This window comes from Bubalus kerabau, chromosome 6 (assembly GCF_029407905.1).
Source record: "Bubalus kerabau isolate K-KA32 ecotype Philippines breed swamp buffalo chromosome 6, PCC_UOA_SB_1v2, whole genome shotgun sequence".
NCBI classification, from domain to species: Eukaryota; Metazoa; Chordata; class Mammalia; order Artiodactyla; family Bovidae; genus Bubalus; species Bubalus kerabau.
This window is the reverse complement of record NC_073629.1, coordinates 17011074-17035614: the sequence shown is the minus strand read 5'-3', so window position 1 is coordinate 17035614 and position 24541 is coordinate 17011074. Positions and strand designations below refer to the sequence as shown.

The following is a 24541-nucleotide window of genomic DNA, read 5'->3' as shown; positions in this document are numbered from 1 at the left end:
GGAACTAGAGAAAGCCCAGCCGCCACAACTAAGACCCAGTGCAGCAAAAAAAATACAAATAAATAAAAAATTAAAAGATAAAAATTAAAAAGTATATAAAGTATTTAATGTAGTATCTGGCATGTCATAAGAGCTCAATAAATTACTAGACTTAAACTATTTCAAGAAGAATTTTAAGACAGAGTTTTGTATTTATTCTTTAGAAGGATCATTCTGGACAGTAGTAGGATGGATTAGACGGTAGGAGAGACACACGGAGATCAGTTAGGAGGCTACTATGGTAATATAGGATAGAGGTTATGAGGATATTAGTGATGAAGTTAGAGAGGAAGGGATAAAACCAAAAAAAAAAACATTTAGAAAATAAAATGGATGGTATTTGGTGATTCATCATTACAAGGTATAACAAGCATCTCTTTCTTCCCTACCACTTTTTACATTAACTGTATCATATTATTGGTATTTTAATGTTATAGTATCATATACATATTAGTACTATGATATGTAGTTAAGCCCTTAAATTGTTCCTGAGTATAAATCATGGCATCTGGTCCCATCACTTCATGGGAGATAGATGGGGAAACAGTGGAAACAGTGTCAGACTTTATTTTTCTGGGCTCCAAAATCACTGCAGATGGTGACTGCAGCCATGAAATTAAAAGACGCTTACTCCTTGGAAGGAAAGTTATGACCAACCTAGACAGCATATTGAAAAGCAGAGACATTACTTTGCCAACAAAGGTCCGTCTAGTCAAGGCTATGGTTTTTCCTGTGGTCATGTATGGATGTGAGAGTTGGACTGTGAAGAAAGCTGAGCGCCGAAGAATTAATGCTTTTGAACTGTCGTGTTGGAGAAGACTCTTGAGAGTCCCTTGGACTGCAAGGAGATCCAACCAGTCCATTCTGAAGGAGATCAGCCCTGGGATTTCTTTGGAAGGAATGATGCTAAAGCTGAAACTCCAGTACTTTGGCCACCTCATGCGAAGAGTTGACTCACTGGAAAAGACTCTGATGCTGGGAGGGATTGGAAGCAGGAGGAGAAGGGGACAACAGAGGATGAGATGGCTGGATGGCATCACTGCCTCGATGGACGTGAGTCTGGGTGAACTCCGGGAGTTGGTGATGGACAGAGAGGCCTGGCGTGCTGTGATTCATGGGGTCGCAAAGAGTCAGACATGACTGAGTGACTGAACTCAACTGAACTGAACTGATAAACTCCCTGGTGGAGGGAGCTTCTTCCCTGGTGGCTCGGAGGGTAAAGGGTCTGCCTGCAATGTGGGAGACCCGGGTTCTATCCCTGGGTCTGGAAGATCCCCTAGAGAAGGAAATGGCAACCCACTCCAGTACTCTTGCCTGGAAAATCCCATGGACAGAGAAGCCTGGTAGGCTACAGTCCATGCAGCAAAGAGTCGGACATGACTGAACGACTTTACTTTCATTTATAAACTCCCTGAGGGTAAGGAAAAGATTAAATCTTATTTCTCTAATGTTTCTTTTTATTTTTTATTTTTGGCTGTGCTGGGTCTTTGTTGCTGTGAGCAGGCTTTCTCTAGTTGTGGCGAGTGGGGTCTACTCTTCGTCGTGATGCATGTTGCAGAGCATGGGGTCTAGGTGTGGATTCAGTAGTCACGTCACACGGGCTTGGTTGTCCTGTGGCATGTTGGATTTTCCAAGATCAGGGATCAAACTTGTGTCCCCTGTATTGGCAGGTGGATTCTTAACTACCACCAGGGAAGTTCCTCTCTGGTGTTTCTTACTCAATTGAATGGTTACCTAAATGGGAAAATAATTTGAAAAAGAATAGATACATGTACACTTTGTTGTACACCTGAAAACTAACACAACATTGTTAATCAACTATGCTGCAACATAAAATTCAAAGTTAAAAGGATGAATGGTGGGCTTCCTTGGTGGTCCAGTGGTTAAGAACGTGCCCTGCAATGCCAGGGACATCAGTTTGATCCCTGGTCCTGGAAGATCCCATACGCTGTGGAGCAACTAAGCCGGTGTGCCACAACTACTGAGCCAGCATTCTAGAGCCCGTGCTGCAACTCCTGAGTCCATGCCCTGCAACTACTGAAGCCCGTGTGCCTAGAGCCTGTGCTTTGCAACAAAAAAGCCACCGCAGTGAGAAGCCCGCACACTTCAATGAAGAGCCCCTGCTGGCCGCAACTAGAGAAAGCCTGTGTGCAGCAACGAAGACTCACCACAGCCAAAAAATAAAATAAATAAATCTTTTAAAAAAATGGTTACCAAATGTTCACACCAGAAACCTAAAATTACCCTTTGAACCATTTTCTTCTTCACTTTTGGGATTAATCTGTGGTAGATTGTTATATTGGGCTTCCCTGGTGGCTCAGTGGTAAAGAATCCGCCTCCAATGCAGGAGAAGTGGGTTTGATCCCTGGGTTGGGAAGATTCCTAGAGGAAGGCATGGCAACCCACTCTAGTATTCTTACCAGGAGAATCCCATGGACAGAGGCGTCTAGTGGGCTACAGTCCATGGGGTAGCAGAGTTGGAGCTGACTGAAGCAACTGAGCATGCACTCAGATTGTTATATTAATGGCTTGCAGTGGTATCCATGCTCTTAAGTAGTCCTGGCCCACCAAGACTCTGGTTTTGGCCAGGTGACTTGTTTTGGAGAACAGAACCTCAGCAAGTGTGATACCAGCAGAGGCTTGATGACTGACTGCCCATGAGGGCTTTTTGCCCTCCTAGCATTTCATCTTGTGCCTCTTGCTCTCTCTCTAAGTAAGTCTCACTCGACTTATCTAGTTCATTCTTTCTATTTCTTCTTTCTGCCTTACCAGAGTAAATGTTACTTTCTCAGGGCAGCCTTCTTTGATATAAACTAGGTTAGGTTCTTCTGTTATAAATGCACCCCACATTTTCACTTCAGAACATCTAACACAGTTGTAATGTTTAAAGTCTGGTTTTCCCAACTGGACTGTAAGTCTATGAGGGCAGAGGCTGTGAGGGTCTCATTTACCATTAAACCTCCAAGCAGAGGGCCTTACATGTAGAAGTCACTCAATAAACACTGGCTAACAACTGAATAATATTTCCAAAGTTTTAGGCAAATAATAGGCAACCAGTCCATTTAAAAATTAATTTAGTTTTGTGCTCTTGTGAGGAATGTTGGACTCTAGACCCTCACTTTGCAAACAAGGGAATTTACCTCTATGTTTTCTAAAAAAGACAAAGATTGAAGATGAAAGGTGAGATAGGATAAATAAACTCTCACGCACAGGGAAATACTTAGTGCATAACCATTTAGTAGGTATATAAAAAGATTCATAAATGTTTACAATACCATGTAGCCGGGTCTGCCCACTGCCATCATCCTTTGCTACCATCTCCACTGAATTATAATTTTCAAAATGAGCTAGTGTTTCATTTAAGGATTTCCATTCTAGCATTAGTGAACTGAAATTATCAAACTTTCTCCTGTGTTGATCAAACACTGCCAGTTCTAGGACTGTATCTCTCAGGCTTGACACAGGAATCTATATGAAAATAAAAAGTAAGAAAAGAAAAAAACAATAGCTCAAGAGGTGGCAAGATATTTCTGAAGCTAGGGATCATGTTTTCTCCCAATATTTTTTGACAGTTTTCAAAGCTACAGATACGTTAAAAGAATGGTATAATGATACTATATATACTTCATCCCAATTCACCATTTGTTTTCTCTCTCTCCCCCTCTAATTTTACACTCCCGGTGAGTGTATTTGTGTGGGTGTGTGTCTTTTTTTTTCTTTTCACCAAATGATGTAGGTATCATGGCACTTCACCCCTAACTACCTCAGCATGCATTTCTTAAGAATGAGTAGCAAAAACTATGTTATGTATTATATATTATAATACATAATTTCAATTTCCCCAAATGCCCCCCAAATGCCTTTTATACCTGTTTAAAATTTTTTATCTAAATTTTATTTTGATATTCATATCAAATATCATTCATCCTCTTGGACAGGACGACCAGGGTGACTCAACATCATAAAAATTTCAGTTGTTCTGAGTTTATATATAAATTTAACATAATTCCAACAAAAATTTAAGGGAATCTATATCCACATAGACATAGATTTAAGGGAATTTATGTCCACAAAGCTAACAAAGAGGACAAAGAATAACACATTACAGAACTACTGCAGGAAAGTCACTAAACAAACAGCCACTGCAAACAATGAAAACCAGTATCATAAAACCTAATTAGTGGAAGAATCTGATTTCAGAGTTGCTACATCATGCTATTTTAAATGTCAAGTTTTCAATTAAAAATTATTACAAATGCAAAGAAACAAGAAAGTAGGATCCATACATAGGAAAAAACAAAAAAGCAGTCAATAGAAACTGTCCCTGAGGATGCCTAGACATTAGACTTACTAGATAAGGCTTTTAATCAACTGTTTTGTTCAAAGAACAAAAGAAGTACATGTTTAAATAACTAAAGGAAAGCATAAATATGATGTATCAGCATATATAAAATATTAGTAAAGAGATAGAAATTATAAAACAGAACCAAAAAGGAATTCTAAATTGAAAATTGTAATAATTGAAATGAAAATTTTACTAAATGAACTCAACAGCAGATAAGAATAGGCAGAAGAAAATATCAGAAAACTTGAAGATCAATTCAGTTCAGTTGCTCAGTCATGTCCGACTCTTTGCGACCCCATGGACTGCAGCACAACAGGCATCCCTGTCCATCGCCAACTCCTGGAGTTTATTCAAACTCATGTCCATTGAGTCGGTGATGCCATCCAGCCATCTCATCCTCTATCATCCCCTTCTCCTCCTGCCCTCAATCTTTCCCAACATCAGGGTCTTTTCCAGTCAGTTCTTCGCATCAGGTGGCCAAAGCATTTGAATTTCAGCTTCAGCATCAGTCCTTCCAATGAACACCCAGGACTGACTTCCTTTAGGATGGACTGGTTGGATTTCCTTGCAGTCCAAGGGACTCTCAAGAGTCTTCTCCAACACCACAGTTCAAAAGCATCAATTCTTCGGCGCTGAGCTTTTACTGTAGTCCAACTCTCACATCCATATATGACTACTGGAAAACCCATAGTTTTGACTAGGTGGACCTTTGTTGGTAAAGTAATGTCTCTACTTTTTAATATGCTATCTAGATTGGTCATAACTTTTCTTCCCAGGAGTAAGCGTCTTTTAATTTCATGGCTGCAGTCACCACCTGCAGTGATTTTGCAGCCCCCCAAAAATAAAGTCTCTCACTGCTTCCACTGTTTCTCCATCTATTTGCCATGAAGTGATGGGAGCAGATGCCATGATCTTAGTTTTCTGAATGTTGAGTTTTAAGCCAACATTTTCACTCTTCTCTTTCAATTTCATCAAGAGGCTCTTTAGTTCTTCTTTGCTTTCTGCCATAAGGGCAGTGTCATCTGCATATCTGAAAGTTTGAAAAGTTTAGTTGCTCAGTCATGTCCGACTCTTTGTGACCCCATGGACTGTAGCCTACTAGGCTCCTCTGTCCATGGGATTTTCCAGGCAAGAGTACTGGAGTGGGTTGCCATTTCCTTCTCCAGAGGATCTTCCCGACCCAGGGATCAAACCTGGGTCTCCCACATTGTAGGCAGATGCTTTACCGTCTGAGCCACCAGGGAAATCCTCTGCATATCTGAGGTTACTGATATTTTTCCCGGCAATCTTGATTCCAGTTTGTGTTTCATCCAGCCCAGCGTTTCTCACGATGTACTCTTCATATAAGTTAAATAAGCAGGATGACAATATACACCCTTGATGGACTCCCTTCCCTATTTGGAACCAGTCTGTTGTTCCATGTCCAGTTCTAACTGTTGCTTCCTGACCTGCAAACAGATTTCTCAAGAGGCAGGTCAGGTGGTCTGGTATTCCCATCTCTTTAAGAATTTTCCAGAGTTTGTTGTGGTCACACAGTCAAAGGCTTTGGCATAGTCAATAAAGCAGAAGTAGATGTTTTTCTGGAACTCTCTTGCTTTTTCGATGATCCAACAGATGTTGGCAATTTATCTCTGGTTCCTCTGCCTTTTCTAAATCCAGCTTGAACATCTGGAAGTTCATGATTCACATACTGTTGAAGCCTGGCTTGGAGAATTTTGTGCATTACTTTACTAGTGTGTGAGATGAGTGCAATTGTGCGGTAGTTAGAACATTCTTTAGCATTGGCTTTCTTTGGGATTGGAATGAAAACTGAAATTTTCCAGTCCTGTGGCCACTGCTGAGTTTTCCAAATTTGCTGGCATATTGAGTGCAGCACTTTCACAGCATCATCTTTCAGGATTTGAAATAGCTCAACTGGAATTCCATCACCTCCACTAGCTTTGTTTGTAGTGATGCTTCCTAAAGCCCACTTGACTTCACATTCCAGGATGTTTTGCCCTAGATTGATGATCACACCATCATGATTATCTGGGTTATGAAGATCTTTTTTGTATAGTTCTTCTGTGTATTCTTGCCACCTCTTCTTAATATCTTCAGCTTTTGTTAGGTCTATGCCATTTCTGTCCTTTATTGTGCCCATCTTTGCAGGAAATGTTCCCTTGGTATCTCTAATTTTCTTGAAGAGATCTCTAGTCTTTCCCATTCTGATGTTTTCCTCTATTTCTTTGCATTGATCGCTGAGGAAGGCTTTCTTATCTGTCCTTTTTATTCTTTGGAACTCTGCATTCAAATGGGTATATCTTTCCTTTTCTCCTTTGCGTTTCACTTCTCTTCTATTCACAGCTATTTGTAAGGCTTCCTCAGACAACCATTTTGCCTTTTTTGCGTTTCTTTTTCTTGGGGATAGTCTTGATCCCTGCCTCCTGTACAATGTCATGGACCTCCATCTGTAGTTCTTCAGGCATTCTGTCTATCAGATCTAATCCCTTCAATCTGTTTGTGACTTCCACTGTATAATTGTAAGGGAACTGATTTAGGTCATACCTGAATGATCTAATGGTTTTCCCTACTTTATGCAATTTAAGTCTGTATTTGGCAATAAGGAGTTCATGATCTGAGCCACAGTCAGCTCCCAGTCTTGTTTTTGCTAACTGTATAGAGCCTCTCCATCTTTGGCTGCAAAGACTATAATCAATCTGATTTAGGTATTGACCATCTGGTGATGTCCGTGTGTAGAGTGTTCTCTTGTATTGTTGGAAGAGGGTGTTTGCTATGACCAGTGGGTTCTCTTGGCAAAACTCTATTAGCCTTTGTCCTGTTTCATTCTGTACTCCAAGGCCAAATTTGCCTGTTACTCCAGGTATTTCTTGACTTCCTACTTTTGCATTCCAGTCCCCTATAATGAAAAGGACATCTTTTTTGAACTAGGCTGATGAACGGAAAGAAAAAAGAATGACGAAAATGGAAGCATCAGAGACCCATGGAAAACCATCAAGAGTGTCAATATATGCAAAATGGAAGTCCCAGAAGAAGAGAGAGGGGGAAAAAAGGAAGGAGGAATATTTGAAGAAATAATGGCTAAGGACTTCCCAAATTTGATGTAAAACACTTACTCTAAACACCCAAGAATTTCAAAGAACCTTGAGTAGGATAAATCAAAGAGATGTGCATTTAGACATGTCATAATCAGACTGTCCAAGGTTAAAGAGAAAGACAGAATTATTAAACAGAGGAAGGAGCTTATCATTTATAAGGGATCTTCCATGAGATTAACAACTAATTTCTCATCAGAAATCACAGAAACCAGTGATGAGAGAATAAGACTGCCAATCAAGAATTCTATATTGAGGACAATAATCCTTCAAAATGAAGGAGAAATTAAGACATTCTTGCATGGGTGCTCACGCTTTAGTCATGTCCAACTCTGTGACCCCAGGGACTGGGGCCCGCTAGGCTACTCTTTGAACCGGGTTCTCCAGGGAAGAATACTGGAGTGGCTTGCCATTTTCTTCTCTGGGGGATCTTTCCAACCCCTTGATCAAACCCACATATCCTGCATTGCAGGTGGATTCTTTTTTTAAAAAAATAATTTTACTGATTTATTTAGACTGTTCTTGGTCTTTGTTGCTGTGCAGGCTTTTCTCTAGCTGTGGCAAGTGGGGATACTCTCTAGTTGTGGTGCCGGGGCTCCTCACTGCAGTGGCTTCTCTCGTTGCCGAGCATGGGACCCACCTTCAGTTGTTGTGGCTACTAAGCTCTAGAGCACAGGATCAATAGTTGTGGAGCACGGGCTTAGCTGCTCCATGGCATGTGGGATCTTCCCAGATCAGGGATCAAGCCTGTGTTTCCTGCATTGGTAGGCTGTTTCTTTACCATTGGCCCACCAGGGAAGCCCAAGATCTAACAAAAATAGAGGGAATTTGTTGCTAGTAGACCTGCCCTACAAGAAACACTAAAATGAGTCCTTCTGGATAAAATGAAAGGTCACTAACAGTAACTTGAAACCCCATGAAGAAATAAGAGTTTAGTAACAATAACTATATAGGTAAATATATAGAACAGTATAAATATACTTTTGCTTGTAATTATTTTTCTATCTTATTTAAAATACAAATGCATAAAGCAATAATTATGACTGATGAGCATACATGTATAAAGATATATGACAATAGCTTAAAGAAAGGGAAAGGAAATAGGGCTTTATAGAAATAATAGGTTTCAACCATTATTGAAATTAAGTTGATATTATTCCAAACTAGTTTGTTAAAAGTTAACATGTTAATTGTAATCCCTAGGGAAATAACTAACAAAATAACTTAAAATAATATAGTAAAAGAAAGGACAAGAGGATTAAAATGATATACTATAAAATATCTACTTAACACAAAAAAGGAAGAAATGGAAGAATAGAAAAAAACAAAAAAAGCATAGATAAATGGTAAAATGGTAGCTATAAATCCAACCGTATCGATAATTATGCTAATTGTAAATAGATTACACACTGATCAGAATCCCCTGCATTGGGATCTTGGAGTCTTAGCTACTGGACCACCAGGGAAGTCCAAGGGCTTTTTTAAAAAGTGAATAATTTATAAAGTTCAAATAATAGTATTTAATGTTGAATTTGGGTCTGAAAAAAAAATGACTTCCTAACCTGCAATATCTCATATGTTCTTTTACAATGAAAAGGCAGTGTAGCAAAAAAAGTTAATAATGTGCTTTGGAGTTAGACATAACATGCTACTTTCTAGCTTTATGACCTTGGGGAAATTACTCAACTTTTAGGATCCTTAGTTTCTTCATCTGTAAAATGGGGATAATTAATGGATTGTTCTGTTCTGTAAAATCTCAGAAATGACTTATTTTCTCCTATGCTTGAAATCATAGTTAACCTCATTTAGTGTATAGTTTGGGCTTCCCTGGTGGCTCAGACAGTAGAGAATCCACCCACAATGCGGGAGACCTGGGTTCAATCCCTGAGTCGGAAAGATCCCCTGGAGAAGGAAATGGCAACCCACTCTATTAATCTTGCCTGGAGAATTCCATGGACAGAGATGCCTGGTAGGCTACAGTCCATGGGGTCACAGAGTCAGATATTACTGGGGGACTAACACTCATTTTCACTTTCTGATGTTCTAGTTTCTAGGTTAAATAACTTATTTATTCCTCAATCCCTGTTGCCTAACTTCTAGCTACGTTATTGGTTATCACTATTTTTCATATCAGTTTGGAGTAGAGGTGAATTTGATATGTTACTGATAATGCTAATAAAAAGGTTTAGTAGGGAAGGATACTAGCAAAACAATTTGGTAGTTCTCAATTGTCTGTTGTCATAAGGTGGCGCCAGTAGTAAAGAACCTGACTGCCAACACAGGAGCCATAAGAGATTCGGGTTCCATCCCTGGGTTGGGAAGATCCCCTGGAGGAGGGCATGGCAACCCACCCCAGTATTCTTGCCTGGAAAATCCCATGGACAGAAGTGCCTGGCGGGCTACAGTCCATAGGATCACAAAGAGTCAGACAAGACTGAGGTGACTTAGTTCACATGCATGCACCTAAGTACAACAAGCAGTCACTGTCACTGCTGCCTGCCAAGTCGCTTCAGTCGTGTCTCTGTGCGACCCCATGGACTGCAGCCTACCAGGCTTCTCCGTCCATGGGATTCTCCAGGCAAGAACACTGGAGTCGGTTGCCATTTCCTTCTCCAATGCATGAAGTGGAAAGTGAAAGTGAAGTCACTCAGTCGTGTCTAACTCTTAGCAACCCCATGGACTGCAGCCTACCAGGCTCCTCCATCCATGGGATTTTCCAGGCAACAGTACTGGAGTGGGGTGCCATTGCCTCCTCCCCACTGTCACTAAGTATAGCCAACTATAACCACTTCTCAGACACTATTAGAGATTGGATAACAAATAAAAGGGTTTCCTTAAATTCAATAAGACAAAAGCTGTATTTCCGACCATTTATGTCAAAGCATGGGAGACAAAGGGCAAGTTGGTTGAAAACACCATACTTACCAGCTGTTTGTTGTGCTGTGGCAGAGGACATGGCTGGGCACCAGCTGGCACCTTATATACTGGAGTTATAGACATGCTGGCAGGGTGGGCACATAGGAAGCGTACCTGCACAACCTCTACAGCTGGACTAGGGTTCAGGACACCTGGATGATTTCCAATCTGAAATGTCAGGATCTTTAAGAAAACACAAGGGCAGAGGTAGACACTTGATATCACAGAAACAAAGGGAACATTAAAAAAAAACTAACTGACCAATTACTTCAGTCTTTTCCTTCACCAAACCTTTGTTACCAGTTGGTAAAAACTAATTTGTGTTTCAACTCATTTCTGATATAAATACTAATGAATAATAGGATGTAAAAACAAGAAGTTAGCTTCAAAAGAGGGTAACTAGGCTTGAAATCACTAGTAGCTAGTAATACTATACAGAAGAGTTCACTAGAGATATTAAAATGAACCTCATTTGAATATAACACAGTTCTTATTAAGTTAAAATCATACATGGATTCCCTGAGGATTGGCTAGCTGGGCTATGCTTCATAGTCATACATTACATTGTCAATCTTGGTCAATCTGAAAACCTTTGTTATTGGCCTTGGTCTACCAAGGTATAGCTATGGTTAAAGCCATCACTACCTCTAAAAATAATCAAAACTAATTCAACTGATAAAGGGAAATATATTAATTACTCATATCAGCAAAGATCCAACTGGTTCTTCAAAATTGATAAACATAGATGACACTTAAAATTTCCCTTCCTCACATTCTTTGGAGATGAAAAACTATATATCCTCTAGTCTATACAACAAGGAGTTGAACTATATATCCTCTAGTCTATACTACAAGGAGTTGAACTATATATCCTCTAGTCTATACTACAAGGAGTTGAATTATAGTCATAAAATGATTGAAATAAACTCCCTGCTACAAAAAGATCTTGAACTATTTGGTTAGTGAACTGTTAGAATTCTCAAATGAGCAAACCAAAACCTTTGGGTACATTTAAAGGATAGTAAGGTTTAAAAAAACAGATCTCTTAGTCAACAATTAGAATTTTCCTATCTAGTCCATAAACTAAATCCATTAGCAGCTGAAAAGGGATGGCTAGAAGGACGAAAGATTTAGCATACTGTTGCTAAAAGAAATGTTAGAAAAGATCATTTTCCTACTTGTTCCCCTAAATCCAGGCACAGGACCCGATAGATGTACTGATTCTGTTTTCTTTTAGCTGGCAGTCGGACTTGTGTTATTCTAATTTTCTCTGTCTTCTCCATGCTCAGCTCCAGAAAGAATCGTGAGGGCTCCAGGATCCATGGCTGAGGGCCCCCTTCAAATATCATTTCCTTTACAGAGTGCCATGTCACCAATGCCACTTCCACAGGGTTTAGAGCCTGATGACATTTAAAGAAATTAATCCCTAACTGGTTAGAGAATTCAACAGTTTTCTAAAGTGAAAAACTGGTTATAACATAAAAGACAGTAGACTTAATTCCCAAATTAGGAGACATGTGTGGCATGCCTCTTATTTGGAATGGTTTTCAATCTCTGTTCTAATTTGGATCCCACCTATCATTCAACCAAATTCATGTGTCACCCTAGCCATTAATTTGTCTAATGATTCCAGACCACAACTACTTCTATATTCTCTAAGCTCCTATAGTATTTATCACTACCATTCATCTGTATACTTATTTATTCCCTTATGCTATTTAAATGTGTCAAATCTTCATAAATATACATCTGATAATTCTTCTTAACTCTCTAGTTACATAAACTTAAGAGAAAAGATTCTTGTATACCCCAAATTTTTAAAAGAATCTCTCTTCCTCAGTGGAATTTAGTATGATGTTGGACACATAAGAGGCATTTGAATAAATAACTGCATAAACATTTTTTCTTCTTTTAAAAACTTGAAGTCTAGTTGGCATATAACATTATACTTGTTTCAGGTGTGCACCATAATGATTTGATATTTGTATACACCGTAAAATAATCACAACGTCTAGGTACCATCTGTCATATTGCATAAGAATTTTATTTTTTATTTCTGGCTGCAGTGTGCAGGCTTCTCATTGCAATGGGCTCTCTCGTTGCGGAGCATGGGCTCTAGGTGCACAGGCTCCAGCAGTTGCAGCACGTGGGCTCAGTGGTTGCGGCACACAGGCTTAATTGCCCAGCAGCATATGGGATCTTCCCAGACTAGGGGTTGAACTCTAGTCCCTACATTGGCAGGCGCATTCTCAACCCACTGGACCACCAGAGAAGTCCTTGTATAAGAATCTTAAGTGGATATTTTACTGAAGTATCAAAGAATTCTCATCATAAAAATCTGAATATAATACATCTATACAGTTCATCTGTTTCTCAAAGAACTCTCACCTAAGAGGTAGTCAAGACAGGTATTATTCACTCCAGTATCCAGAGGAGTTGTATTCTACTTATAGATGAGGAAACTGGTTTTAGAGGAATGGAGTATTCTCAAAGTGTAGGTTAGTTTTGTATGGCACACAGTGTCTATAACAATGACTAAGTTGCAAAATGAAATATATAGTTGAAGCAATCATTTCAAAAATGTAAGCAAACTATGTTTTAGTATTTCTTCTCTGAACTAGTCAATCATATATATATGATTCATATATACTTAATATTCACATATTCATATATACTGAATACTATTAACATTAAAATTCCTCTAATGGCAGTATTCTCTTGAAAATGTATACATAATTCAATTAAATAAGTATTCATTGATGGCCTACTGGTGATATAGTAATATCAACAGAAAGCCAATATAAAGCCCTGCCTCACAGTGAAGCTAATAGTCTGGAAAAGACAGATCTGAAGTAGGTAAAGAGTATAATGAGTGTTACAAAAAGGCACAGCAGAGAGTGCCAAAACAAACCTCAAATAGAAGAAATTAAACTAGTCAGAGGCTTCATGGAAAGTTTCCCTGAGAAAGCAAAACTGGAGTTATTCCTTGTTCCTAGATGTATATAGTCTAAAACTAATCAGATCAACTGAATTGGACAGATACATAAGGACAAACTGAGAACTATATAATGTACTAAAACATAACATTGATAACAAAAGTAAAACATACATGTATTTTTCAGCAGCTAAAAAAATATATATGACCAAAGAACTAGGTAGAAATAGAAAATCATCTTACTTCTTTTAAGGAGAGTTTTCATTTAGAGGAGATCTGATTTGTGAGACATTCAGTAAATATAAAATTAGGGTAAGGATAATGATAAAACTAAGACAAAACCTTATAAAATGACAATGAGCTGCAGCCAAGCACTCTCACTTAATTAGGCAAGAAGGATAATTCAACCACTAAGAGGGTGAATGAAATATGCTCAGACTGTATGTTTAATCGAGACTAGGGAATTCCCTGGTGGTCCAGTGGTTAAGAATCCACCTGCCAGTGCAGAGGACACGGGTTCAATCCCTGGTCCGGGAAGATCCCATGTGCTGTGGGGCAACTAAGGCCATGTGCCACAACCACTGAGCTCATGTGCAGCAACCACTGAATCCCAAGGGCCTAGAGCCTGTGCTCTGCAACAAGAGAAGCCACCACAATGAGAAGCCTGCATACCACAACAAATCAGTAGCCCTGAGAAAGCTTGCATGCAGCAACAAAGACCCAGTACAGCCAAAAATAAATAAATAAGTAGGCTGTACAATGTACAAAGAGGCCAACTCAAAAATGCAAATTTTAATGAACAAGTTACCTTTTTCAAATTAACAGCTTATCTTGCTTCTTTCACCAATGTTAACATTTCCTCTATGGATGCCTCCTCTTTGCAAGAGGCATTGAGTCAGGTTTGTCAGTATGTATCAGCAAGAACTTGTAGACATCCATTTTAGTTCCTGAAGGATTCAAATATGTAGAAAGCATGCCAGGCTCTATCTACCTTTATTTTGAACTGCCACCTGTCATAATCTCCCAATTTTAATGGCCAGTCTTTGGGGTCCAAAATAATGACTGTTGTGCTGAGAATTCATAAGTATAAAGGGTAAAAAGATAATTGATTTCTCTCCCTGGTATGGAAGGCTTTCTTTCAGAGTTCTTCAAAAGAGAGTATACTAATCAGTTCTTCAGTTGCTAAGTTGTGTCCGACTCTTTGCGACCCCATGGACTGCAGCACAACAGGCTTCGCTGTTGTTCACCAGGTCCTGGAGCTTACTCAAACTCATGTCCATCGAGTCAGTGATGCCATTCAACCATCTAATCCTCTGTTGTCCCCTTCTCCTCCTGCCTTCAATCTTTCCCAGCATCAGGGTCTTTTCCAATGAGTCAGTTCTTCGCATAAGGTGGCCAAAGTATTGGAGTTTCAGCTTCAGCATCAATCCTTTCATTGAATATTCAGGACTGATTTCCTTTAGCATTGACTGGTTTGATCTCCTTGCAGTCCAAAGGACTCTGAAGAGTCTTCTCCAACATCAAAGTTCAAAAAATACAGTACACTAATATTCTATATCTTATGCAGGGTAGTGTTACAAAGATATATACATATGTGAAAATTCAAATAATAACTTAAGATTACTGTACTTTACTAATAATTTTTTTATACCTCAGTTAAAAAAGAGGAAAGAAAGGGGAATATCTAAAATTTGCTGATACAACTTGTAAATATTTCTGTGGCAGAAACGTAAGAGCATAACCTTTGTGATACTGAAATTTGATGAGGGTGCTGTAGATCTAGAAACAAGAGAGTGTTGAGTAAGGAAGAACACAAATATCACTGATCTTTAATAGAGATCACAGATAGCTGCTGAAGTCCCCAGGTGGACATAGTAGGGTCCATGAAAAGATATGCCAATTCCTTAGAATGAACTCTCTCACCTTTAGGGGTTCATAAGCAGCAAATGTGGCACTGCTTTCCAAGTACTCTTCATAATCAGTCACACTAACGGTTACCAAAGTATGGCCAAGAGATTTGGCTGCTATATGTGTACTAGAACAGTGTGTTGGTCCTGGTCTTTGAATACCTGAAAATCAAAAAATGACTTTAGTAGGGTAATAAGCAATCAATCTTCAAGGAAATCAGTCTATAGAAATATAAGAATTTTAATATATCAAAAAATTCTTAATCTCATACACTATTATGTACCAATTATTTATATTAAGTTGATATATAAAAGTATGTTCTTTCTATTAACAGATTTATATCATGTAAGACACAATTCTATGTAAGATAAGGATACAAATATGAACAAGAATCCTGACCTCAAGGCACATATAGTTTAAAAGGGGAGTGAACATTTAAATAAACTATTAGTAGAAAATGATAAGCATTACAAAAGTTTAGAAAACAGAATAATTATTTTTAGCTGGAAAGATCAAGAAAGGTTTATATATCTGCGTGCATGCTCAGTCTCTCAGTCATGTCTGACTCTTTGCAACCCCATGGCTTCTCTTTCCATAGGATTCTCCAGGCAAGAATACTGGAGTGGGTTGCTATTTCCTCCTCCAGGGGATCTTCCCAACCCAGGGATTGAACTCATGTCTCCTGTGTCTCCTGCATTGGCAGGTAGATTCTTTACCACTGAGCAACCTGGGAAGCCCCCTCAGATATGTAGAAGAGGGTATCTTAAGCTGACAAATGAACAAAGATAGAAATATAAATAAGATACAAATGCATATATGAAAGAAATACATGGGAAATTTTAACTATATTTCAGTTCAGTTCAGTTCAGTCGTGTCCGACTCTGCGACCCCATGAATTGCAGCACACCAGGCCTCCCTGTCCATCATCAACTCCCAGAGTTCACTCAAACTCACGTCCATCGAGTCGGTGATGCCATCCAGCCATCTCATCCTCTGTTGTCCCCTTCTCCTGCCCCAAATCCCTCCCTGCATCAGAGTCTTTTCCAATGAGTCAACTCTTCGCATGAGGTGGCCAAAGTACTGGAGTTTCAGCTTTAGCATCATTCCTTCCAAAGAAATTCCAGGGCTGATCTCCTTTAGAATGGACTGGTTGGATCTCCTTGCAGTCCAAGGGACTCTCAAGAGTCTTCTCCAACACCACAGTTCAAAAGCATCAATTCTTCGGCGCTCAGCTTTCTTTACAGTCCAATTCTCACATCCATACATGACCACTGGAAAAACCATAGCCTTGACTAGATGGATCTTTGTTGGCAAAGTGTCTCTGCTTTTCAATATGCTATCTAGGTTGGTCATAACTTTTGTTCCAAGGAGTAAGCGTCTTTTAATTTCATGGCTTCAATCACCATCTGCAGTGATTTTCAAGCCCCCCAAAATAAAGTCTGACACTGTTTCCACTGTTTCCCCATCTATTTCCCATGAAGTGATGGGACCAGATGCCATGATCTTTGTTTTCTAAATGTTGAGCTTTAAGGCAACTTTTCACTCTCCTCTTTCACTTTCATCAAGAGGCTTTTGAGTTCCTCTTCACTTTCTGCCATAAGGGTGGTGTCATCTGCATATCTGAGGTTACTGATATTTCTCCGGGCAATCTTGATTCCAGCTTGTGCTTCTTCCAGTCCAGCGTTTCTCATGATGTACTCTGCATATAAGTTAAATAAGCAGGGTGACAATATACACCTTTGACGTACTCCTTTTCCTATTTGGAACCAGTCTGTTGTTCCATGTCCAGTTCTAACTGTTGCTTCCTGACCTTCATATAGGTTTATATGAGGTCAAAACTTCATATAAAGTTCCAAATGAAGTTCCAAAAAGTAGGCTGGGTTATATTGTAGAGGGCCTTGAATACTAAAAGGATTTTGGCTGTTGTCCAGTGGCAATGAAAAGCTTCTCAAAATTTTTAAGCAGGAAAATTAATATTGAAATTGAGTTTCATGAAGATCTATCTTGTAGCCATGATTATCAAAGGCAAGAAGAATTAGGAGGATATTGTTACAGTCTCAGTGAGAGATAATGAAGGCCTAAAAATGTGGAAGGCAATGGCACCCCACTCCAGTACTCTTGCCTGGAAAGTCCCATGGGCTGAGGAGCCTGGTAGGCTGCAGTCCATGGGGTCGCGAAGAGTCAGGCACAACTGAGAGACTTCACTTTCATTTTTCACTTTCATGCATTGGAGAAGGAAATGGCAACCTACTCCAGTAGTCTTGCCTGGAGAATCCCAGGGACAGGGGAGCCTGGTGGGCTGCCGTCTATGGGGTCGCACAGAGTCGGACACGACTGAAGTGACTTAGTAACAAAAATGGGGAACCTAAGAACTGAGGTGAGCTGAGAGATATTATACAGCATAATTAGCAAGGGTAAAAGAGAAGTCCAAGTTGATATCAACCTTATGGATGTATAGGGCTTCCCTTGTACCCTTGTAAGTAAGTTGGTAAAGAATCTGCCTGCAATGCAGGAGACCTGGCTTCGATTTCTGGGTCAAGAAGATCCCCTGGAGAAGGAAATGGCAACCCACTCCAGTATTCTTGCCTGGAGAATCCCATGGACAGAGGAGCCTGGCAGGCCACAGTCTATGGGGTCGCAAGAGTCAGAGATGATGTATTGTGAAAATTAAATGAGTTAATATGTGAAAAGTATTCATAATAGAGCCTGGCAAATAGTAAATGCCAAATAAATGTTAGATGCTACTACTGTCATTATTACTGATAAAACAATGGTGATCAGGATCAAGTATGAAGTTCTGTAACAGTAAATGATACTGATCTTTATGAATAGCTTATTCATATTCTTTTCTTATTAAAAAGATATTTTCTTTTTTAGAATAAATTTAATATATATATAAATTAGATGGCACTAAATTCCTCTTAGAAAGAGGTATAGTACATAATTAAAGAAAGAAAGAAGAAAAGAGCTTGCAGCTGGAAAGAGAAGGCCTTGATATTACTAAAAACTGATATTGTCTGGCCACAATGAACTCTGGACATTTTATTCTATTTCTGTGCCTTTGTTTCTAACATCACATTATAATACCTAAGGCAGTTGACAGAATAAATAAAAGTATTATAAAGAAAGGTAATATGTGAATTTAACTTTTAAATTTTTTGGCTGCAACTTGCAGCTTGTGGGATCTTAGTTCCCCAAAAGAAAGAAAGTGAAGTTGTTCAGTCGTGTCTGACTCTTTACAACCCCATGAACTGTAGCCTACCAGGCTCCTCCATCCATGGAATTTTCCACGCAAGAGTACTGGACTGGGTTGCCATTTCCTCCTCCAGGGGATCTTCCTGACCCAGGGATTGAACCTGGTTCTCCCTCATTGCAGGCAGATGCTTTATCATCTGAGCCACTAGGGAAGACCACCAGGGACTAAAACCAGGCCCTTGGCAGTGAAAGCCCAGAGTCTCAATCACTAGACCACTATGGAACCCCCAGTATGTGAATTTAGACTATAATTCATAGTTTCTGAATTGTTGATTGGTCCTTTAATTCAAAGACAAAGAAAGGGAAAAATAAAAAGCCTACTCTTACCTTCTTTGAGAAGAGTAAAGACTCCTTGCTTATCCATGTTCAAATCCAAGGATAAATGAGAGCAGTCTGTGAATGCGATGGCCTCTTTGGTTTCCTTATTTACATGATACATTGCAATGGGGATTTCTATAATCTGGCCAATCTCTACATCAGCATGAAATGGTAACAGTTCCATCTTGTTCAGTCTCAGAACATGTATCTGAGGGGGAAAAAATTAATCTTTCAAGAAAGTTACATTAGGAAAATCTTAGACAAAAGCATTCCTTAAATATTTAAATATACATATATATAACATATATATATACACACATGTGCTTTGCATATAAAAACAGAAACTATGTACCATTTATATGCATATATGGGTGTTTGTGTGTGTGTGTTAGGTGCTGAATCTGTCACTCACTTCATTCCTTAATCAATCAACTTCTCTAAGGCATGTAATACCTCTCAGTGGGAGTCTGCCAAAATATGAGGATTGCACAATTTTCTTGACTTTTGTAAACTAAGAATGGTCTTTTAAAGTGTTGTAAAATAAAAAGCAATAATGACAAACAACTATGAGATAAAGACTGTATGTGGCCGATAAATACTAACACATTTACTATCTGATCTTTTTTATATAAAAAGTTTGCTGACCTCTGATATAGAACACTCTTTCTTGATATCTTAAAAAAATCTTTTTTTTTTCTCTTTTTTGCTGTAGTTTGAAGGTCTCCCTCCAAATTCATATGTAGAAATTCTAACCCCCAAAGTGATGGTATTAGGAGATGGGGCCTTTGGGAGGTGGTTAGGTCCTGAGAGTGGAGTTCCCACAAATGGAATTAATGCCCTTAAACAAGGAACCCCTGGGGCTCCCTAGTCCCTTCTGCCATATGCGGTTAAGGCAAAAAATATAGTCTTCTATGAAGCAGATAGTATATTGAAAAGCAGAGATAATTACTTTGCCAACAAAGGTCTGTCTAGTCAATGCTATGGTTTTTCCAGTGGTCATGTATGGATGTGAGAGTTGGATTGTAAAGAAAGCTGAGTGCGAAGAATTGATGCTTTTGAACTGTGGTGTTGGAGAAGACTCTTGAGAGTCCCTTGGACTGCAAGCAGATCCAACCAGTCCATCCTAAAGGAGATCAGTCTTGGGTGTTCACTGGAAGGACTGATGCTGAAGCTGAAACTCCAATACTTTGGCTACCTCATGCAGAGTTGACTCATTGGAAAAGACTCTGATGCTGGGAGGGACTGGGGGCAGGAGGAGAAGGGGACGACAGAGGATGAGATGGCTGGATGGCATCACCGACTCGATGGACATGAGTTTGAGTGAATTCCGGGAGTTGGTGATGGACAGGGAGGCCTGGGGTGCTGTGATTCATGGGGTTGCAGAGTTGGACACGACTGAGCGACTGAACTGAACTATGAAGCAGAATGATTTTCCTCACCAGACACTGAATCTATTGGTGCCTTGATTCTGGACTTTCCAGTCTCTAAAACCATTGAAAAATCAATTTCTGTTGTTTATAAGCCACCCAATCTATGGTATTTTGTTATAGCAGCCTGAATGGACTTTTTAAAGGGGAGTAAACATTTAAATAAATTAAACTATTAGTAGAAAATGATAAGCATTACAAGAGTTTAGAAAACAGAATAACTTTGTTTTCTAAAATTATTTTTAGAAATAAATATTTCTAAAATATTTCTGTTTTTTCTTCTGAAAAAGAATAGAGTCTTTTTTTGGTCACTGTTTATATGTGTCTTTAGTTGCAGCATGTGGAATCTTTAGTTGCAACATAAAGGATCTAGTTCCCTGAACAGGGATAGAACCTGGGCCCCTTGCTTTGAGAGCGTGGAGTCTTAGCCACTGAACCACCAGGGAAGTCCTTGGCTTCCCACTGTTGACAGCAGAGGTCAGCAATGCTCTCTAAAGGGCCAGAGAGAAAATATTTTTGGCTTTGGGGATCACATGATCTTGTAAACTACCCAAATCTGTACTTGTTGCCTGACAGTGGCTATAGAGGATACATAAATGAATGACTGTGTTCTGATAAAACTTTATTTACTAGAAAGGCAGCAAGTTGAGTCTGACCCTTAAGCCTTAGGTTGGCTCCATCCTTCAAAGTCTTATTCAAGTTCCAACCTCTTCATGATAGCCTCGACTAGTCATATCCACAAGGATTTTCTTTTATTAACTAATAGTACTTTTGCTCTATAATTCAAGTAGCTTTAAATCATATACTGCTTTAAAATACCTCAAATATCACTTTCTAAAAATGTTATTTAACTTTTCACATTAATGTATCTTCCTAGACTTCAGATTCTTTAAAGTAGGGATGATATGTTATTTCTTTGAATGTCCTATGATACCTAGTATGGTATTAAGTACCTCATTAGTATTCAATAAATATTCACTGAATGATAACACACATGCTAAGTAGTCTGCAGGGAAAGACAACATAAATATTTATTAAAATGTTTATTAAAAGTGGGAGAAAATAGAAAATGGTTATATAACATAGTAAAAAGTAGTTCAATCTTATAGAAGCAAGATAGACAACAAAAAAATGAGACTAGAAATAAAGTATCTATAAAGTTCATATACATGATAAATTCATGATAATAACAACAAAATACAGTAACAAAATAGATAACATTAAGTAGTGAATATATTCCCAGCACAGGTGTAAACACCATCTCATTTAATTCTGACAATAACCCTTTGAGGCAGATACTATAATTATCCCCATTTTAAAGATGAAGAAACAAATACAGACATTAAATAATTGGTTACTAAGTAAAGCAGGACTCAACCCAGGTCCAGGAATATTTAAGAAATATGTACTGTAAGACTGAATTTGAGCATTATTTTCTTTCTTTATTTTTGGCTGCACCACTGCGGCATGCAAGATCGTAGTTCCTCGACCAGAGACCAAACCTGTGTCGCCTGCAGTGGGAGCGCAAAGTCCTAACCACTGGGCAACTAAGGAACTCCTGAGGATCATTTTAAAATAATCAGCTTGAAAAGGAAAAACATTTTAATGCGTTACTATAATTAAATTTAGACAACACTGTCTCAGAGGAGGTATGAAGATTGTTTGGAAAGTTGCTCACCTTAATTTCCCCATATCGAAAGGGATTTTGGACATCTCGGGCCAAAACAGTGCTGTTTCCCCTCACCTGACCTGCTGTCACCACTCCTTTAGTGGTTACCATGGCCACTGTTTCATTAGAAGAGGCCCAGGTAAAGTTGCCACTGCCACCTTCTACCTATGAAGAAAATACAAGCTTACATTTAATTAGTATAAGGGCGAAAATGGAATTTAAGTGGAGATGTGAAATCTGGTGAAATAAAGTTTAGGAAATAATAAAACTACCCAATAATTTATTTCTGGAACATTAAGAAAACTGTGATGCCATACGAAAGTAGCTAAATGGGAGAGGGAAACACTAAACAGAGATGATGTGGGCAATGGAAATACTAAAGGGAGATTATGTAATGGTAGTATCACAAGATGTAAAAAAGGAAGAGCACAAGAGAGCTTGACAAAACTATAAAACTCACAAGGAAAGGATATATGGAAGAGAGACAGAAAGTACACCAAGTCTTGTTAGGATGACAGTTTTCAAGAGTACTCATGATTTGGTTGTCACCCAAAACTGAGTTATACACTAGGATTAGGGGGAAATAAAATTTAACATTAACTAAATTTCAATTAATTAAGCTATCAGAGAAACTGATTTATTTATGAATTCTCATTCTAGTATATCATACCTGTACTTTATAACGATACAACATTCCCATGGGGTGATGAGGAAATGCCAGAAAGTTAGGTGTAAGCTTGATAGGAAAATAAATTTTCACTTCCTGCTGATGTTTAATTGGAAATTTTATAGGCTGAATATTTTTATTCTATAAGAACAGAAAAAAAGGAGCAAAACAAGATTTTATAAGGACTGCTATTACGGACGACTTTCACATCTAAAGCATCAGCAAAATGGTATGTTAATAGACTACTCAACCAATTTCTATCAATAAAGGAAATAAATAAATGTTCTTGTTCATTAGAGAAGCACAGCTACTATAGTTCAATAATAACGAAAGTGATCTTGATAGACCTAAAATAAGTATTACAGTCATGGAAGGTAGTTAAAATTTCTTGAAAGACGAGTTATATTAACATAGAGAGGGAAGTCATGGCTTCAAAGATCCTTGGCCATTCATCATTTAAATATATAAATTGTAAAGGCAAATGAATATTATAAGCTATTCAGAAGAAAATAAAGTTAACAGTCATAGATGCTGAGGTAAGACATTCCCTCCTGCTTAAAAACAAGAGCAGGGTTTGGGGGGTATTCATACAGGTAAAAATAGAGTCCTCACACTCAACTATGTTGGCATTTTTCTCTTTGAAGGCAAATTATTTTTCAAAGAGGCTCTGAAGTATTTATAAACTATATCACATTTGCAGTAATGGCTCTGATTTTCTTTCTTTCTTAATTTTAATTAATTTATCTTTGGCTGCACTGGGTCTTTGTTGCTGCATTCGGGCTTTCTCTATTTGGGGTGAGCAGGGGCTACTATCTGCTTGTGGTACACGGGCTTCTTACTGTCGTGGCTTCTCTTGTTGTGGAGCACAGGCTCCAGGTGCAGGCTTCAGTAATTTCAGCACAGCAGCCCGGTATGTCGGCTTAAGAGCGTAGGTTAAATAGTTGTGGCACACGGGCTTAGCTGGTCCATGGCACATGGGATCTTCCCAGACCAGGGATCAAACCCTCGTCCCCTTCATTTGCAGGCAGATTCTTAACCACTGGACCACCAGGGAACCCCAATGGCTCTGATTTTCTCTTCATTTCCTTAAGGTGTCTAGCTCAATCATAAACTGAAAATAAGTCTTTTCATTTAAAAGAGCATCATTCCATTTTAGCCTACTGAGACTGATTTTGGACTTTTGACATTCACAAGTGTAAGATAATTATTTAATAATAATAATAGTTTAATAATAAACTGTGTTGTCTTGAGCTGAAAAGAAAGAAAGATTGAGAGTATCATTCTGATGGTATTTAGGTGATCACTGAGGGAAACAAGAAATTTTCAGGAGTAGGAAGCATATGCTAGGTCTGGTTAGAACTCTAATTCAAGAATAAGGTAATATTAGTACAAAAAGGATTGGTCTAAGGAAGACATTTTATAACATACAGGAAAAAGAACGTAGTGTTTAAAAAGGCACTATGCCCTTTTAAGAATGACATGCTCTTCAAAAATACTGACTGCAACAGAGAAGTTTTCAACAGTGTCTGCTTTAGCACATAAGAAAATACAGATAGGAAATAAGAGATAAAAGCAGAGATAAGACAAAAAAACTGGGATAAAGAGGGACACAGCTGAGTACAGGGTGAAATTCAAAGTGAGCTAGACAAAATAAGAAAAAACATAATAAAGTTTTTAAATGTCATAGAAATTTTAAAAATACGTCTTTGGTGGCATCAGGCCTTAGTCACGCACGCAGGATTTCGCTGCATCACACAGCAAGCTCTGTTGTGGTGTGCAGGCTCAGAAGTAGCGAGCGGTGTGTGGGCTCAGTTGCCCTGGGGCATATACAATCTTAATTCCCTGATCAGGGATGGAACTTGTGTCCCCTACACTGAAAGTCAAATTCTTAACCACTGGACCACTGGGGAAGTCCCTTGTCTGACCATTTTGTCTGACACAGACAGCAGTGGGTTGGCACTGGTGGGGAC

At 38.8% G+C, this 24541-nt stretch overlaps 1 protein-coding gene across 2 annotated transcripts in view; it reads right to left on the bottom strand.

Annotated features, from left to right (window-relative positions):
* The window catches only part of NUP210L (nucleoporin 210 like), a 97522-nt gene that overhangs the window by 33552 nt on the left and 39429 nt on the right, over positions 1-24541 (bottom strand). For both annotated transcript variants that reach the window (XM_055584197.1, XM_055584198.1), the window contains exons 11-17: positions 22575-22712; positions 21914-22069; positions 18818-19016; positions 15251-15396; positions 11571-11792; positions 10402-10575; positions 3315-3507 (exon numbers count right to left, since the gene is read on the bottom strand). In XM_055584197.1, coding sequence (XP_055440172.1) covers positions 3315-3507; positions 10402-10575; positions 11571-11792; positions 15251-15396; positions 18818-19016; positions 21914-22069; positions 22575-22712 — 1228 coding nt within the window. The remainder of the gene's footprint in view (positions 1-3314; positions 3508-10401; positions 10576-11570; positions 11793-15250; positions 15397-18817; positions 19017-21913; positions 22070-22574; positions 22713-24541) is intronic.